Genomic DNA, 16,333 nt, shown 5'->3' with positions numbered 1-16,333 from the left:
CAGTAACCTGAAGAAGATGATCAGATCAAGTGACCATGTGCATTCTCGTCATGATCGTCGTGGTCCCTTGTCTCTCGACTCCTGATGCTGAATTGGCCCCTCGCCGAATCCTCCCTGCGCTTCATGTCGTCGAGCAGAGCCGGCTGGCTCCACAGTTTCTCGATATCCGACTTCATCTTCATATTCTCCAGTCCCCAATCTTTGGCGAACTGCAGCAGATCCCAGCACCTCTGGTCCTCGACCGAGGCGAGATATCGTATGAGGTCGTGCAGCGTCGTGCGTCGGGGTCGGAAACCCAATCTCTCTGCTTCTGCAAAGTAGCCAAAGGCGTGGTCGGCGAGGTTAGCACGCAGACAATTGAGGATAAGGCGGTCGTAGGTCAGTGCGTTGGGTTTGATCTTGAGGGCCAGCATCTCGGACACGAGAAACTGAGACATTTTGAACGAGTCCGGGGAAGGGTCGCGACACGTGCCGCGCAAGAGAAGATTGAACGTCTCGACGTCTGCGAAAGGACGGAAAGGCGCGCCGGGACCCTGGTCGGGCGCGAACTCGTGCATGGCCTTGTAGATTGTCATGGCGTGCTGCAGAACCACACCTCCGGGAGCGGTGACGTGGGCTTCGATGATGACATTCAACGCGGCCAGCGGCACTGGACGCCCAGAGGCTTTGATCTGCACGAGCATGTCAAAGGCTTCGAGACGCGCATCCAGTCTGTCGCGCAGATATAGAAACAGAGGTCTCGTGGAGATGGCGTTGGGCTCGAGCTTGACCGAGGCCATGATGGTCAGGACGGACAGGGCGGCGCGTAGATCTGGAGGATCAGCGTTGATGTAGGCGGTGAGCAGCTGCTCGTAGTGGATTGGAAGAAAGAGAGAGCTGCGCTTGCCGAGAAGATGAAAGACGTCGGTCGCCATATCAGGGTCGCCCGCCCTGGCGGCAGTTGTCAGAACATTCAGACAGAGACCGGCCGAGGGGTTGATGTAGCCCGGCTCGACCTGCGAGATCCAGCAGTAGCGCGTGACGGAATAGTTAAAGGCAGAACTGGCGTTGTCGAGCAGATTCCACCAGACTGCCTTGGAGATGTTGCCGTCTCCCTCTGCCAGCTGAGTCTTGATCTGGTCGAGGGCGTCTTCGTAGTTTCCGCTCTCGCTCATGACATATGTCGCCAAGTCTCGCAGCCAGGGACGGATGTGGATGTTCGCCGGAGTCATGTCTTCCATGTGCTGCAGAGCCATCTCCAAGTGGCCCTCGCGCAACAGAGCAGCGGCGACGTCGTGCTGGCCGTCGTCGGTCAAGTCGAAGCCGCGCTTCTCCATGTACCGCAGGACGTCCTGACGCAGCAGATAGTCGAGGTGGACAGCAAGCACCTTGAGCACGTCATGGCAGATCCCGACGTCCATGTTGATATTTTCCGTCCCCATCTCTTGCAGCAGCGCGGCCACGCGCCAGGCAGCGCCGAGTCGGGGGTTCAGGTTGGCCAGAATCAGGACGGCGTAGAGTCGGGCATTCGGTTCTTCTCTCCTCTCGCTCACGAGGAATTCGACTATGGCCCTGGCTCGTGTGGCGTCGCCCGTCGATGCTGCGTATCGTGCCATATCATAAAGAATGGGCGTCGACTCGTCGTGCAGCTTCAGCTCCCTCTTGCTGCCGCTCTTCCTGATGCCCGTTGTCGTCTCGTACTTTATTTTTCGGTCCTCAGCAGAGGCTGCTGAACGAGGTCGTGGCCGCGCAGAAGACTGAGGGTCGAGGTCGGTGAATGAGTCGAAGATGGGATTATTGGAGAATGACGGAGAGGAGGAATCAACAGAGGCAGCAGAAGCGGCGGCCAAGGGGTGGTAGAAGGTGGTGTTAGGGTCATGATGGACCATCGCTTCACGGCGAGCGGTGGACGAAGGTCGTCTTTGGTATGTAGCGGGTAGTCTTCGTTGCTGCAGTTCTCGTCGCGGTAGTCGAGGTAGCCCTTGTAGTCCTCCTGGTCTTGCTCCTGCTCTTTCCGACGCCTCCGCACGACTCACGCCGAGTTTCGCTGCGCTCGTCGCGCATTGTCTATACCCCGTCGTCCGGCTCTTGGTTCCATTGGACAAGGCCGAAGATGAAGCTCTTCTAGCTGTTGTTTGTGACAGAGAAGAGGAGAAGGAGGGACAGAGACACTGCCAGAGTCCATCGGCCACGAATCTGGGAGCGCTCATTTCAATCCCATGACATTACAGATTCTCTCTCCTTGTTGATTCACGGAATAGCTGTGGTCGAGTCTGATGATGGCAAAATTTGATGACGATGGAATGGGACAAATAATTAATTATATAAGTACTCGATTTCTGGCTGCACCTGCTCGAAGAAGAAAGTCTGCCCTGGCCGTCTCTTGCCCTAACTTCGGCCTGTCGCTTCCGACTATATCTCTTCTGCTGTACTTTGTGACTCCGCGATTTCAAAAAGTCACTACTATACCATCTCCCCAAAAAAAAACAAGACATCATGTCTCTTCGCATTGGTGCACAGCGCTTGAGCGCTTCTGTCAAGTCTTCGAGGCAGTCAGTGATCCGAACTGCTCGTCGAAGCTACGCCACCCCGGCAGCCACTTCGAACCTGCCCCAAGGCTTGAAGAACTCGATCGAGGTAAAATAACTTGTTGGAGGCCCTCATCCTTTTTGATTATACGCGGTCTGACTCCCATTGCAGAAGGATGCTACTCTGGCGACACCGGACCCGCCCTCGGACTCGCAGACTAGCCGCCTCGTCAATGCCTCGACACCGTACATGGTGCCCACCTACGTCCGGCCTGCGCCCATGTTCCAGCAAGGGGAGGGATGTTATCTCTACGACGTGGAGAACAGGAAATACCTCGACTTCACCGCTGGTATTGCTGTCAATGCTCTAGGTCACTGCGACCCCGAGATGGCTAGGTTGCTAGCCCAGCAGGCGCAAACTCTTGTTCACACTTCGAACTTGTACCATAATCCGTGGACTGGATCGCTGTCTCGTCTTCTTGTCGAGAAGACAATTGAGGGCGGCGCGATGCACGATGCTGCCCGTTCGTTCATCTGCAACTCCGGCTCTGAGGCTAACGAGGCCGCCATCAAGTTTGCGCGCAAGTATGGAAAGATGACGGATGAGTCAGGCAAAAAGGTCGAGATTGTCTCGTTTCATAACTCTTTCCACGGTCGCACAATGGGTTCGTTGTCGGCGACTCCTAATCCTAAGTACCAGAAGCCTTTTGGACCAATGGTGCCCGGCTTCAGATACGGCAATTACAACAAGATCGACGAGATCAACGAGCTAGTCACAGAGAACACATGTGGTGTCATCATTGAGCCAATCCAAGGAGAGGGCGGTGTCAACGTTGCTACCGACGAGTTCCTGCTTGCTCTCCGTCGCCGCTGTAACGAGGTCGGCGCAGTCCTCATTTACGACGAGATCCAATGCGGTCTGTCTCGCACCGGCACTTTCTGGGCCCATTCTTCTCTTCCTAAAGAGGCTCACCCGGATATCATCACCACTGCTAAAGCACTTGGCAACGGATTTCCCATCGGCGCAACCATTGTCACCGAGGACGTCTCGAGTAAGATCGTCACCGGCGACCACGGCACGACTTTCGGCGGTAACCCCCTAGGCTCCCGTCTGGCACACTACATCGTCGGCCGTCTTTCGGATCCCGAGCTCCAGCAGGGTGTGTACAAGAAAGAGAAAGTCTTCCGCGAGCACTTTGCAAAGCTACAGCATCGCTTCCCGGACGTTATCGAGGAGGTCAGGGGCAAGGGTCTGATCCTCGGTCTTCAGCTCTCCGAGGACCCGACGCCTGTCGTCACCGCTGCCAGAGAAAGGGGTCTGCTCATCATCACTTGCGGCACTAACACTTTGAGGTTCGTGCCTCCTCTGATCATCACCGAGGCAGAAATCGAGGAGGGCATGAACATCCTCGGCGATGCCATGCAGGCTGTTTTCAGGACTTCGGAACACATCGAAGGCACTGATGGTCAGCAGGAGATGCGTACCGCTTAGAGGGTCGTGCGTGTGTGTGATGCTAGAGAGGAGGTGTATATATGATAGATCGTGGGACGGTCATCATTGGCAAGGTGCTGGCGGCGTTATTTCTGTTTTGTTTTAGAGAGTATGATAATGATATAGACTCAGCAAAGCTATGTTTTGCTACCTAGTCTGAAAGAAAAGTTCTTTATCCATCCCCATGTTTTCCTCGAGCTGGATCCTTCATGAAGCTGGGCAGAAATCTTTCCACGCATTCAGATGCGCTACACCAATGACCAATGAACACTAGAACCATTTATGCTATTCATCTCGTATGTTCCAATCATCAATCCATCTCCGAGATCATTTATTTACATGACTCACGCTACAAGACTGACATGACTCATACCATACTTGTACTGTATGTCGGCAGATCTTAGATCGGTGACATAAGTAACCCCGACACTCCACGTTTGATCTTCTCGTGGTTGAATCAATGATGCGACTTTGATTAGAGTTGGCTGCATAATTAATCTATTGTAGGAAGTCTCCGTACTTGTGTAAGTCCGCTTGTTTATCCGATATTTAGCCATCACCCCGCGCATGCACCAATTGACCCACCTTGCACCTCGCAACATCTCGTGGGCCAGCCATGTGTTGGAGTTGATATCCTCTGAAAGCTGTCTGGATAGTTACATACCGTTTGGTAAACATTCACTTTAGATTAGGTAGCAGACATATAAGGCTTGAAATCTGCACTTCATCCAGTCTTCGCACATTCGAGTCTTGATCAGCTGTTCAGTGTAATAACACGAATACTTATTGTCACGCCTTACAAATGTCAGACATGAGTCAAGCTGTGGCGGTTGAAGATCCCACCGCGCTTTACCACCAACTCGACACTTACGACTGGGAGAATGATGTCGAATTCCAGGCTGGCCTGCGTTCTCTTCTAGCATCTGCACCTGCTGATCAAATTTCTCGTCTGATACTGCGAGTGAGATGTTATTACTTTGCTAAGTATGCCTATTCATTTGTGATATCAAACACACATTCGATCGGCCACACCGCCGCTTCAGCATTAACATACATTACTAGGAAATTCGACAAAAAGCCCGACTTCAATGGCTATCTTGCATGGACCGAGGCGCGAGCGCAAGGCTCAAATCAGCCAATTTCGAGACCTGTTGTGAATGAGATCTCACAACCTCAACCTCCTCAAGATGCCCCTAATCACACCCAGGCTTCTGATCCTGCCGGCAGCGCCCCTCACCCAGCCTCATTTGCTGAGATCTGCCAACTGATCGCAGAAGGCAAACCAATCCCAGGCATTAAGGACATTCCTGACATTGTTCTTGAAGGACAGTCCACCCCCAGTCATGCTCCGAAGCGCAAGAAGCCCTGGGAGAAGGATGTTGCTACGACGCCAACCTCGTCGCAAAGCACGCTGCTTAATGCTGAACCTCAAGTCTGAATGTGAACCTCCAGTTTTATCCAGATCTTTTCTCGCGGGCTCTTGTGTCACGCAAGCTCTGAAACCTCGAGTAGATCTACTTGGAACAAATAGACTCACAGTGCATCAATCATTCCCTGACATTTCTCTTTTCATTCTTTTGGTGTATCTTGGACACGAAATACCGAGCTGTAGTTACGAATATTGTCAGTCTACTCCGATCTTCATCTAAGCAATGCGCCCCGGACATCTTCACTGATCGCAGCTACCCAGAATTTATCCTCGTTCAACAACAAGATTTCTCCCTTACGAGCGAAGCAGAAGTTCGCCACGCCGCCAGGCACGATCATCTTGCCTAGAAGAGTGCCGTCGGGCCCCCAGACGTTGAGGCCGTCTCCACACCCAGAATAGACGTTCCCATCAGTATCGCACTTGATACCATCAGGGATACCCGCGTCTGCCATGGCAAAGACGCGCCGATTGGCAAGAAAGTCAGCTCCACCACGAAGTATGACATCGAAAGCGTAGCTGCGTGGAGATCTGTCAGTGTTGGCCAGATGATTGATGGTCTCAACGGAGACTTACATGGTCGATGCTCTCGTGTGGTTTATGTCACCGTCTCCATGAATCCATTCTGTGTCTGTGATATATACAGTCTCCTCGTCCGGTGAGAACGAGATTCCGTTGGGGCGTCCAAATCCATCGGCTACGACACGCACATCGCCGGTTGCAGGATCGAAACGATAGACTTGAGATGGAAGCTGTGGCTCAGGTCGTATGCCCTGTTCAAAGCCATAGATTGGATCTGTGAACCATATGGAGCCATCCGATTTGACAACGACATCATTCATCGAGTTGAATGACCTTCCATGGTAGTTGTCAAGCAGTATGCTCGGCTCATCGGAGAGGGTCGCATGCACATAGACTAGCCGAGATGGTGTATCGTGGTCACCTTGATCGCAGAATAGGACACCGTCTCTGTAATTAACGCCTCCGTTGGCGAGAGCTATACCGTGCCGCTCTCGCTCGACTTTTTTATGGATCCATTGTCCATCAGAAGACTGTCTCTTTATCTCCGTGATGTCGATGGCAGTGGTGCCGCTGGTGGTGTCGTGGTACTGATTGCTTGTCACAAAAATCTTGTCAAGGTCTGGTAGGTAGACCCCTGCTTCGTGGGCAAAAGGATAGGCTAGCTCTATCTCGATCGCTAAAGTAGGGGATTCCCCAATGATCTTACGAAACCTTTCGTTGTAGATGCTGAAGCATGGTGTCGCCTCACCTGCAGCGACTCGACGCGCTCCTATCGCTCGGTCGGAGCTTGTTACCGACTGAGGTCATTCAGCACAAAAATCAACAATGTCAGCTGAGATATCGAGGTACCTTGCAAGCCGTGAACACTTTAGTGGGCGCTTTGGTCTCCATGTTGGTCTTCGCGAGTGGAGACGTCGATAGGTTCATCGAGCGAGCTCATGATTATACATATCCTCGGCTTTGGGACAGCTGTTCTAGGCTTATGTGGATATCACACGCATGGTTGGTACTCGTATCGCAAGACCCAATTTCATTGGCCGAAGTCTTCGATGACATTATTTCAAAGCCCGATTGTTTCAAAGACCGACAATACGGACGTCCCAAGATTCGACTCATCTACACCTACAGAAACGCCAAACCTATTCCAGGCTAAGCCTCCGGTGTTCATCATATAGCAGATAGAGATGGGGCTTAACGGGTGCATACTGTACGACGAAGATGGTGGTTCTCTGTTACGGAATCTGGGCTTTTGAGCACAGCTGACAGAGCAGGCCTTGCGCACGAATCTCCGCAAAGTTAATAAAGCACCCCCGTCACCGATATCCCCGACCCCGGCCTTCTTCACATGCCATCATCAAACAGAGGATAGAGGTACTTCACCTTGATTGCTTCATCGAACATATACAAGCAATCACTACTAGACCTTTTCCGATACTACTGTAGCCTCGACAAGTTTCTTCCGCCTGTCCTGCTTTCATTTTTCATATCACCGTTGCCTCCTCCTCGCCACCTACCTGCGCCGCACAAGGTCCATTCGATGATCTGAGGCGACATCTTCGCGACAAGTTGGGGGGCCTTGTAGGATAATGTCTGGAGATAAAGCGCAAGGTGCCAAAGTGGATGCGGCTGCATTGGTATCTTCCCCGACGAGCACTATTATCTCGTGAACCCTGTCTTACTGATTCGAAACCACTGTAGACGGAGAGTATAGTGAACGAGACTCTGTTCAGCGTCGTGCACGACCTCGTGCTGCAGATACACTGTCGCGAGAAGAAGCTGCTGCAAACACTACATCCCACGACCCGACTGCCGATATGTCCATCCTGCAACCTTCCGCGCCTCCTCGATCCTCCGCTCGCACAATCCAATCCGGGCAAAAGTACCCAGTACTGCACCCATATACCTTGGTCGACGAGACCGTACTTTGACATCTATGGGAACCCGTTCCCCGTCGCCGGCAACGACAAGCCGCCAACCAAGAAAGAACGCGAGAGACTAAAGGCCGAATCGAATGCGGCCAAGAGCGGGAAGTCACAAGATGGCACACCTGCCAGCCAGGAGCAGAACGGCACCGCTCCTCCTTCGCCTTCAGCGAACGACAATCAGCCCAACACTGGTGGACCGGTAGACAAAAAGGCAGCCAAGGTCGGCGAGAGGCTGAAGGGAGGCACATACGTGCCCTGGCATACATGTCCCTCGTGCAAGCGAAGTCTGCTCATCACGCGTTTCGCACAACATCTGGAGAAATGTCTGGGCATAGGTGGCAGAGGAGCGGCGAGGAACGTCGCGCGAGCAAACGCGAACAGCTCCGTCGGATCACCCGCGGGAAGCCGAGGCGCCACGCCGGTGGGCAGCGGTCGCAACAGGAGTGACGATGAAGATGACGACAACAAGGCAGGCAATGTCCGGAAAAAGGTGCTCAAGAGGGGACTGAAAGAAAACCTCAAGAAGGGCGATAGGCCGTCCAAGGGCAGCAACGGCAAGTCCGCCAACGGCATCTCGAAGAAACCGCCCAAGATAGACACAAAGTCGGACAAGAGAGAGCGAGATGATCAAGACGACGACGACGATGACGGCACCCCGTTGCGGAAGCGCATGAAGCTGCAACGTATGGGGAGCACGGTGAGCCTGCAGGCGAGCATCGCCGGCGAAGGGAGCATCGACGGTAGTTTTGTCGATGGCGACGACAGCGGCGATGATTGAGTGATATGACTACTTTACACCACATTTGGCATGTTCGCGGGGGCTGTTGAAAGGTCGACATCAGGTGCGATTACTCCGTCTGACGTGTTATGATTATCATTACTTTATTAATATGATGGCTTCTCCAAGAAGTCTTCTGCTCGGAACTGGCTACTTTCTTCTGGATTACTTGCTCGAGTCTTTGCTTTTGCTACTGGTGGACCAATTGTTCCGGTCGTCTGTTCTTTCCTCTTGCTATCATAATGCGTTCATTGACTAGGAGGAGAAATGTTTCTAATGGTTCGAAGGCTATATGAACCGGGGAATGCGCCTGTGCTCCTGTAACGGGTATCTAAAACCAATGCCAAACAAGAATTCCGTACGAAACAAAATGAAGGAATGCAACCCAAAGAAGAAGATATTATAATCGTTGACTGTGAGAGGGTAAGTAACGAGAAGGAAGCAGGAGTCGACATGGCTCAGATCTGTCGTGTTCACATGGTCAGCATTCACCTTCTTTCATCTTCAAGCCCACGTGAAAACAACGGCAAGAAAGGAAACTCACCAGCTTTAGAGGCTGCTTCTTCGGTCCTCCAGGGATATGGTCCATATAACGACTCTTCATCTCAGGTCTCTGCAAGCGCCGGAAAGCCTCCATGATATGTTTAGGCTGAACGGGAGCTCTTGCTTCTTCGGGAGGATCAAAGAGGCCCTTTTCCGTGCGCCGTCTCTTTCTTCTCTTCTCACCCTCGTCGGCGCCTCCTCCGGCTCCGTCCTCGCCGCCCATCTCTCGCTTGTGCAGGTCCTCGGCGGCTTTGACGCGCAGCGCCTCTTCGGTCAGCGTCTGCACGATCTCGAAGGTCAGAAAACCCAAGATGTCAACAATGTCGTCGTTGGGTTTGCTGTCCGTCACGATGCCGAAACCCGCCCACTCGCGAAAGCGCTTTCCTTTGCGGAAGGTGAAACTCGCTTGTCTGCACTCCGACCAGTGCAGGTATTCCTCGGGCGTCATGTTCTTGGTGCGCTCGTCGGCGTTCTTGAGACGTTGTAGCGTCGCAGTCGTCATTTCCTCCTCGTCCTCGTCTTCCTCATCTTCTCGCTCCGGCACCTGCTCGCTGTAGAAACTGGCCACGTCCCAGGGCAAGCCGACTTTTGCCTTTTTCGTCTTTGAGGTGCGCGTGCCCACCGACGGACCCACGCCCGTGGCAGCAAGCGCAGGGTCAGCTCCGGCGCCGCTGCCGTCGAGGATATCGCCCAGGTCATCACCTCCGCCTCCCGCGCCGCCCTTCTCGTCCTGGTCCTTGGCGCTCTTACGCACGTCTTTCCAACTCAAAAAGGTGCGCAGGCGCGAGACTTTGGCGCGATCGTGTCGGATCAGGAAAATCAGGTCGTCGGTGTTGATGCTGCGCACGCCTCTGCGCGCGGCCAGGGTGGTCGCTCGCGTCAGCATCTCGATGACTTGCTGTTGCACTATGCCTTCGATCAGACTCGTGGTTTCGGGCGTCGCTTCTGCTGTTTCGCCCGAGACGAACATCATCTGCTGGATCTCCGTGCGGTACTTTGCTGTCTTTTCGGCCATTTTGTCGGGGTTCTTGATGTCGTTGGGCGCAAGACGAGAGACATTCGGTTTCTGTTTCTTTTAAGTGTCAACCCTCTTTATGAAACGGAGACAGGAAGACTGGAACGTCAACTGTCCATGTTTTGTAGTAGCGAAGCAGAGGGAGTTGTCAATAAAGCTCAAGCTGCAGCGCAGTAGCGAGCGGGGGTCCTGTAGTCATTACTCGTGCCGCTTCCTGTCCGCTCGGGCATATGACTCGCCAGAGTGAATCTCGACCTCCGAGCATCGATTCGATTGTGAGCGACTACTAGAAACATCTCATCTCGATGAATTGACATACCCCTCGTACTGCATCAGATTCTTACCCATCACAATGAACACAACAGCTGCTCGGAGTTCCGCCCCTGCCGGCCTACGAGTCTTCCGCTCGCGGTTTTCGACCTCGGTCATCCGAAGAAATCAAGGACCTTCCTACCAATCCCCCACGCCTCCATCATCACCACCGCCACCACCACCAGCTAGCAACCCTCATGTACGACGATCAATTCCAGCATGGCAGACTGTATAGCTTACTTCTTTCTAGCGCGACTTCTACAAGTCCTTCGGCCGCCCCATCGCCAAGGTCTTCCTCATGGCCTGGGCGACATATCAAATCACATACTGGACATGGTCGAAGCTGGATTTCATGGAGCAGCAGGGAGAGAAAGAAGGTCAGCAAGGCACACCCACCCAACCAGCCTCGTGATGGGCCGTGGCGCAAGTTTCGCAAGGCTGATTCTGGGTAGAGGAACTCCGGAGACTGGAATCAGAGCTGCACGCGACGATCGAATCGAATGAGAAGCACAAGACGATCACTGCCGCGACTTCAGCTGCCGGTGTTTCCCCTGTGGATCCTCTAGCTCATCAGGTCTCTTCGTCGTCGAGAGACCGAAGCTGGTGGAAATTCTTCTAGACACATCGCGACGGCTAATATGTCTCCACGCCGAACCTACCCCCTCGTCTCCTATGCTGGCCGAAGTGCCCTTCCAAGACATATGTTTCGGCGAATTACTTTTGTGTGCTGGGATGAGCATGTTCCGGGTGGATAGGTGACTACTTTTGTCTATCCTGCGCTAGACACACACTCATGAAGCGAAGCAAGCGAGCGCGAGAGCATCTCCGCGCGAGTGGCCTTGACCGAATGGACTCTCCAGTCGTCCCACGGCAGATCCAGCAGGGAGGTCTGAGCCCTCCGTACCCCATGACTACGGGTCGGTTGATTGAAGTGGCACAAATATCACTCGCCAAGAGTACGCATCTGTATCATAGCCACGCGCACAGAGGACGGCTTGTGCCCCGAATGACATACCGGGGCGACGCAGGATTGCGCAGTAAGATTAGGCGAGGTGGATCTGTAGCACAAACTTACAACTGTGCAACTAGCACGAAGGAAGCATACCTACCCGAGGTCGGAAGTCGGTCCCTGCGGGGTAGTTGACCCAGGAAGAATAAGGTTCAGTGATGCGGTGGACGCCCTCTACAAAGGTATAAGAACACACATTATTACCTTTGTACCTACTCAACCTTACATTGCACTCAGTAGTCCCTGTCACTTTCGCAAGTCTCCCCCATTAGCCGCATTTTATATCTCTGAAATGGCTTCAAAAGGCAACACAATAGAGGGTTGGGAGCCGAATCCCTGGACACATGCGCCGAATGCAAACGTCGCTAACGCAGAGACCATGACTTCACCTCAAGCACAAGCGGCGCGTGCTAAGAGCATGGAGATCATGGCAGCGCTCAAGAAAGGCGACAAGGGCGATGCTGATCGATTAATGGGCAGCCAGGAAACGCATGATAGCTTGCTCCCAGGTGTGTATATGGTACAGCATGACTATGTTGAACGCTCGATGTTGATAAATGCTCTCTACTATAGGTGTTGCCAAACTCAAGAAGAAACTGCTTGGAAAGAAGCCAGTTCAATAGAGTGTTTCTGGATCTATGCATTTTCAGAGTTCAGCAATGATTCACACGGCTATGTAACGAGTCCATACATGATATGTGAACATTGGTGGAATTCGCGTGGCAGCAGTGCCTGTCTCGATACGCGTTCAAGCAGAACGGTGTTAGGCCAAGGTTGCGAAATATTCCTACCAAAGTTCAATTTCCATTTGCCCATTTAGCATTGTATCATCTTAACCATACGCGAGTAAGGGATTCTCATCTCATCCAATCACGAAACCGTTATGATAGACTGAAAAGTCTCGCCAGCCAGTGTGTGTCGTGATTCAGATGACAAGACTCATGTCCATGGGCCCCGCACGTGACTGGATCCACGGAGCATCAGCACTGGTATCATACCCTGCGTATCGCCGAGCATCTGATATTACCTTGCGCGCCGACGCCGACAACGCGGCGTACGGGACGAGTATGAATTCGAGATGCTGAATGATGAAGAGATGGACGATGATGGCACGCCGAACGGAGCCAACGGATCCGGTCTGAGTGCAAAAGCCAAGGGCAAGCGCAAAGCGGACGAGCTTCATAATGCCTTTGTGCAGGGCAGCGACGGGGATGATTATGTTGGCGTCCGTCGAGACCAGGCCGATGATCATGTGCGTTGTGAAGATCGATGATGTGATGTCCATGGTCATGCGTGCCGTGCCTCTTGTCCATTTTCCTAGGGTTGAAAATGATACCTCGGCGGAGTTGACTGCGATAGTGTTTGCACTCTTCATGGGTGACCATAGTCCATCATGTTTAGCCAATTGTCGGCTGTAGAGTCGTTACTGCAGCCTTCGCTCTTCGTTTCTGCTCTCGCTTTGATATTGGCTTTCCATCTCCGAGGGTATCGCTGTCAGTCAAGTTCTCTGCCTTCCTCTTTTTAGAGGCATCGTCTTTGTCCGCGGGTTTCGTAGTGTGCTTCTGCGCTGGTTCAGAGGGCGCAGGCTTTTGCCCACCGTATACCACAGTCACCACTCCTCTGAAGCTCTCTCTTTTCAGTCGCGCGGAGACGACCACGCTCCTCGCTTCCTTGCTGATTGCTTCATGAGATCGATCATGCGGCAAGCCCCAAACCTCAACCAAGTTGACCACATCCCAAGGCGCGCGACAGCCGAGAGCGCGTTTCGCCTCGCTGCTCACAATCAGACCTCGGCCCCTCGTCGCCCGTATCAGCTGCGTCACATTGCTGATCAGATTCCTTCGCGCGAGTGGCTCGCCCGTGACGCCCTGGCTGTAGCACACCTCGAAGCGAACGCCGCGCTTGATTGCTTCCGAGACGGTCTTGAATTTGAAATGGTAGCCGAGGCGCTGCGAAAGGTCGAGGGATATCACGTCGCAGTCGGTCGTGTTGCAGGCGTGCTGGAAGGTCTTTTCGTCTACTGGTCGTACCGCGAGGATGTCGTAGTTGGATGATAATGCTGCGACTCGATTGTTTGCGGCGGCTTCCGAGAGGACAAGCGTGCAGCGGCGCAGGATTGTCAATGAGGCAGGCGAAGCGAAGGGGAGCGGATCTGGAATTACACAAGACTGTTCCATGTTAGTTTCCACATCATGAGCCGAAAGATAAAGGGAGCGACGAACTATGTCGGCGGGGATTTTGCCGGAGATGGTGTGGTTCAAGGCGACGCAGTTGTAGCCCACTGCAGCATAGTCAGTACACGATTTAAGACCTAGATCATTACAGAGTACCGACTTTCCGAAACAAAGGACAGTGTCCTCGATAGCTCTGCATCTCTAAGAGGCGCCCGCAGCGTTGCGTTGTACTCTATGTTCAAGTCGTAAAACATTTTGCGGTATACTTTGGCCGCCAGTCAAATGTACAATCGCTGTGACTTATTCTGTTATCACAAGGGAACGACTGCTACTAGCAACAGTGGGCATTTTCATATCACGCGCTTTTTGGAAGAGATCTGACGACAAAAATGCTGGAAGTTCAGATGTCAAGAATAATACTGATAATTTCACATTTGGTAGGTAAAGTTATTGTTGCTTGAAATGCGGAGAGTGGTCGGTGATGCAGATGCAAACCCCCGCAGCTTTCAGGTAATTAATCACTAATTAGTGGAACACCTTTTGGATGATCAGTGCGCGATGTCAAGGAAGCTCTCCATAGCAATCCTGGTACCACTTCATCAAACAGTAGTCTTGTGGAGAGTGGTCAACAGCGTGAAGGTGTCAATCGCGTTCAAAGTTGCGGTTCTGAAAAGTACTTGGTCTTCTGTGCCGGTCCAGCTCGCCACCACTTTTCCTCGGTGCGGCGAATCTTTCACAACCGTGGCGCTCATCCCGATCTCATAGCTAGACCAACATGGGCGACGAGTACGGTGGGGACGATGTCGACTTCAGCGCCGCGCTTGAGGTTGCCGATAATGGCGCCAGACTGCCACCACCTCGAGTGCAATCTGGTGTAACGCCGTCCAGTAATGCCACCTCCAAGGCAGTGCAACAACCCAAACCACAGCCTCTGCCATCTCGCGCTGCGGCTTCGTCCATCCTCGTATCACCACGGCAAAAGGGTAATCCTATATTGAACAACATTCGTTCGATGCCTTGGGAATACTCGGACATCCCTGCCGACTTTGTTCTCGGTGCCACCACATGCGCTCTGTTCTTGTCACTCAAATATCATCGTTTGCATCCCGAGTACATCTATTCTCGCATCCGCTCGCTTGCCGGCAAATATCAACTCCGTATTGCTCTGGTAATGGTAGACATCGAAAACCACGAGGATCCTCTGAAAGAGCTCTCCAAGACCTCGCTGATCAACAACGTCACTGTCATACTCACATGGAGTGCACAAGAAGCCGGACGCTACCTTGAACTCTTCAAATCATGCGAACACGCCGCCCCGACAAGCATAAAGGCGCAGCAATCACTGTCCTACTCAGATAAGCTTGTTGAATTCGTGACTGTACCTAGGAGCATTAACAAAACCGACGCTGTGGGCTTGATCTCCAATTTCGGAAGCCTTCGCACAGCCGTCAATGCTCGGCCTGAAGACATATCGCTGATCGCAGGCTGGGGCGAGAAGAAGGTGCAGGATTGGTGTCGAGCTGTGCGCGAGCCATTCAGAGTACGGAGAACGAACAAGCGTGATCTGACGCGAGAGAATAGCCGAGCCACCCTCTCGAGGACCACCACCCAGCCTGAGCATCAAATGGACACCGAGGTCGCCGCTCGCCTTGGAATTAGTTCGGCTTTACCCTTCGCTGAGCAGCCTGCGGTGCCCGATGAAGCTACAGCTCGATCTGGTGCAGACAAAAGACCTGAAACCAGACTGGCTGATGAGTATGACCCTGACGAAGAAGAGGCCATGGCCATGGCTGAAGCCGCCGCCGCCGAGTCTCTCAAGGTGCCGCCGCCCGTCTCTACCTTATCAACCAAGCGCAAAGCAGCGGATGATCCGTTGAGCGATGGCGTTGCGGCTGCATTAAACAAGTTGAGAAAGACTTGATGGCAGCATTCGCTAGCACGTTTCAATCGAAATCCAAGGATCTTGTGATTAGCCCAGCTTCACGGACAAGCGTCAGGCACATTAGCTGTCTTTGTAAAGCTCTGGAGGGTGCCCAGTACCCCTAGACTACAACGGTCCAAAAGAACCACCAATGACCCTATTCAAGTAGGGGTATGGCTGAACACACCATAATATATACTATGACCACAGACGGTAGGGCGACCCTGTCCGGACCGGTTCGGTGCCCCTGCGGCTGGCCTTTCGCAAGACGGCACATCGCGGACGGGATGCGCGACGTGCCGGCCATGCTGCCGCTCCTCCATCTTGCCGATCAGACTCAGCAGTGCAAGACTGCCTATCGTCACCGTTGCTGCCATATACGTCGGCTCTTAACGACCCTCCTCGCCATAGTGCGCTAATCGGAAGGCTGTGTTGCCATGTCAGGGTTCGGAGTCAGGAATAAAGATCAGTACGTAGATATGGGTCTAAGCTATATGACGAGACGTAGACAGGGGAGGAAAGACAGTACGAGGTCGAGGACAGGGAAGTACGGCGTTGAAGCCACGAGTCAGGAGTATAGGTCACGTGACCTATACTAACTCAGGTGTCTCGGTGGTTAACGACCAAACCGTGACACTACTTAATATCTCTGGCTTTAGCATTTTTATCGCCGAGAAGACATCGCCGCCTATTGCAAAAGACTCGGCGG

At 53.0% G+C, this 16,333-nt stretch overlaps 10 protein-coding genes across 11 annotated transcripts; 6 read left to right on the top strand and 4 right to left on the bottom strand.

The window, feature by feature from the left end:
• Nucleotides 1-20: 20 nt before the first annotated feature.
• Nucleotides 21-2,189, bottom strand: AAFC00_007147 (uncharacterized protein; the record flags this gene model as incomplete). Its single annotated transcript, XM_069347207.1, has 1 exon — nucleotides 21-2,189. The coding sequence occupies one exon, from the start codon at nucleotides 2,187-2,189 to the stop codon at nucleotides 21-23; it is 2,169 nt and encodes a 722-aa protein (XP_069201810.1).
• A 286-nt stretch (nucleotides 2,190-2,475) lies between these two features.
• On the top strand, nucleotides 2,476-3,999 carry AAFC00_007146 (uncharacterized protein; the record flags this gene model as incomplete). The annotated part of the gene is made up of 2 exons (XM_069347206.1): nucleotides 2,476-2,616; nucleotides 2,680-3,999. The coding sequence occupies 2 exons, from the start codon at nucleotides 2,476-2,478 to the stop codon at nucleotides 3,997-3,999; spliced, it is 1,461 nt and encodes a 486-aa protein (XP_069201809.1).
• An 811-nt stretch (nucleotides 4,000-4,810) lies between these two features.
• On the top strand, nucleotides 4,811-5,437 carry AAFC00_007145 (uncharacterized protein; the record flags this gene model as incomplete). The annotated part of the gene is made up of 2 exons (XM_069347204.1): nucleotides 4,811-4,983; nucleotides 5,062-5,437. The coding sequence occupies 2 exons, from the start codon at nucleotides 4,811-4,813 to the stop codon at nucleotides 5,435-5,437; spliced, it is 549 nt and encodes a 182-aa protein (XP_069201808.1).
• A 203-nt stretch (nucleotides 5,438-5,640) lies between these two features.
• Nucleotides 5,641-6,874, bottom strand: AAFC00_007144 (uncharacterized protein; the record flags this gene model as incomplete). Of its 2 annotated transcripts, none has more annotated exons than XM_069347203.1 (3): nucleotides 5,641-5,944; nucleotides 6,002-6,744; nucleotides 6,797-6,874. In XM_069347203.1, the coding sequence occupies 3 exons, from the start codon at nucleotides 6,872-6,874 to the stop codon at nucleotides 5,641-5,643; spliced, it is 1,125 nt and encodes a 374-aa protein (XP_069201806.1). The 2 variants fall into 2 exon arrangements, with proteins under 2 accessions (XP_069201806.1, XP_069201807.1); XM_069347202.1 differs by having other exon boundaries at nucleotides 6,797-6,838.
• A 659-nt stretch (nucleotides 6,875-7,533) lies between these two features.
• AAFC00_007143 (uncharacterized protein) lies at nucleotides 7,534-8,650 on the top strand (the record flags this gene model as incomplete). The annotated part of the gene is made up of 2 exons (XM_069347201.1): nucleotides 7,534-7,581; nucleotides 7,646-8,650. 2 exons carry the CDS (start codon nucleotides 7,534-7,536, stop codon nucleotides 8,648-8,650), a joined length of 1,053 nt encoding a protein of 350 aa, XP_069201805.1.
• A 458-nt stretch (nucleotides 8,651-9,108) lies between these two features.
• Nucleotides 9,109-10,208, bottom strand: AAFC00_007142 (uncharacterized protein; the record flags this gene model as incomplete). The annotated part of the gene is made up of 2 exons (XM_069347200.1): nucleotides 9,109-9,114; nucleotides 9,195-10,208. 2 exons carry the CDS (start codon nucleotides 10,206-10,208, stop codon nucleotides 9,109-9,111), a joined length of 1,020 nt encoding a protein of 339 aa, XP_069201804.1.
• Nucleotides 10,209-10,560: 352 nt separating this feature from the next.
• On the top strand, nucleotides 10,561-11,139 carry AAFC00_007141 (uncharacterized protein; the record flags this gene model as incomplete). The annotated part of the gene is made up of 3 exons (XM_069347199.1): nucleotides 10,561-10,719; nucleotides 10,771-10,897; nucleotides 10,973-11,139. The coding sequence occupies 3 exons, from the start codon at nucleotides 10,561-10,563 to the stop codon at nucleotides 11,137-11,139; spliced, it is 453 nt and encodes a 150-aa protein (XP_069201803.1).
• Nucleotides 11,140-11,821: 682 nt separating this feature from the next.
• AAFC00_007140 (uncharacterized protein) lies at nucleotides 11,822-12,152 on the top strand (the record flags this gene model as incomplete). The annotated part of the gene is made up of 2 exons (XM_069347198.1): nucleotides 11,822-12,038; nucleotides 12,103-12,152. The coding sequence occupies 2 exons, from the start codon at nucleotides 11,822-11,824 to the stop codon at nucleotides 12,150-12,152; spliced, it is 267 nt and encodes an 88-aa protein (XP_069201802.1).
• A 774-nt stretch (nucleotides 12,153-12,926) lies between these two features.
• On the bottom strand, nucleotides 12,927-13,957 carry AAFC00_007139 (uncharacterized protein; the record flags this gene model as incomplete). The annotated part of the gene is made up of 3 exons (XM_069347197.1): nucleotides 12,927-13,697; nucleotides 13,752-13,810; nucleotides 13,864-13,957. The coding sequence occupies 3 exons, from the start codon at nucleotides 13,955-13,957 to the stop codon at nucleotides 12,927-12,929; spliced, it is 924 nt and encodes a 307-aa protein (XP_069201801.1).
• Nucleotides 13,958-14,478: 521 nt separating this feature from the next.
• AAFC00_007138 (uncharacterized protein) lies at nucleotides 14,479-15,624 on the top strand (the record flags this gene model as incomplete). Its single annotated transcript, XM_069347196.1, has 1 exon — nucleotides 14,479-15,624. One exon carries the CDS (start codon nucleotides 14,479-14,481, stop codon nucleotides 15,622-15,624), a length of 1,146 nt encoding a protein of 381 aa, XP_069201800.1.
• Between the last annotated feature and the right edge of the window lie 709 nt (nucleotides 15,625-16,333).

Source organism: Neodothiora populina, assembly GCF_041146345.1.
Source record: "Neodothiora populina strain CPC 39397 chromosome Unknown canker_contig_9, whole genome shotgun sequence".
NCBI lineage: Eukaryota > Fungi > Ascomycota > Dothideomycetes > Dothideales > Dothioraceae > Neodothiora > Neodothiora populina.
Note: the sequence above shows the minus strand (reverse complement) of the source record. Positions and strands in the feature narration are given on the sequence as shown.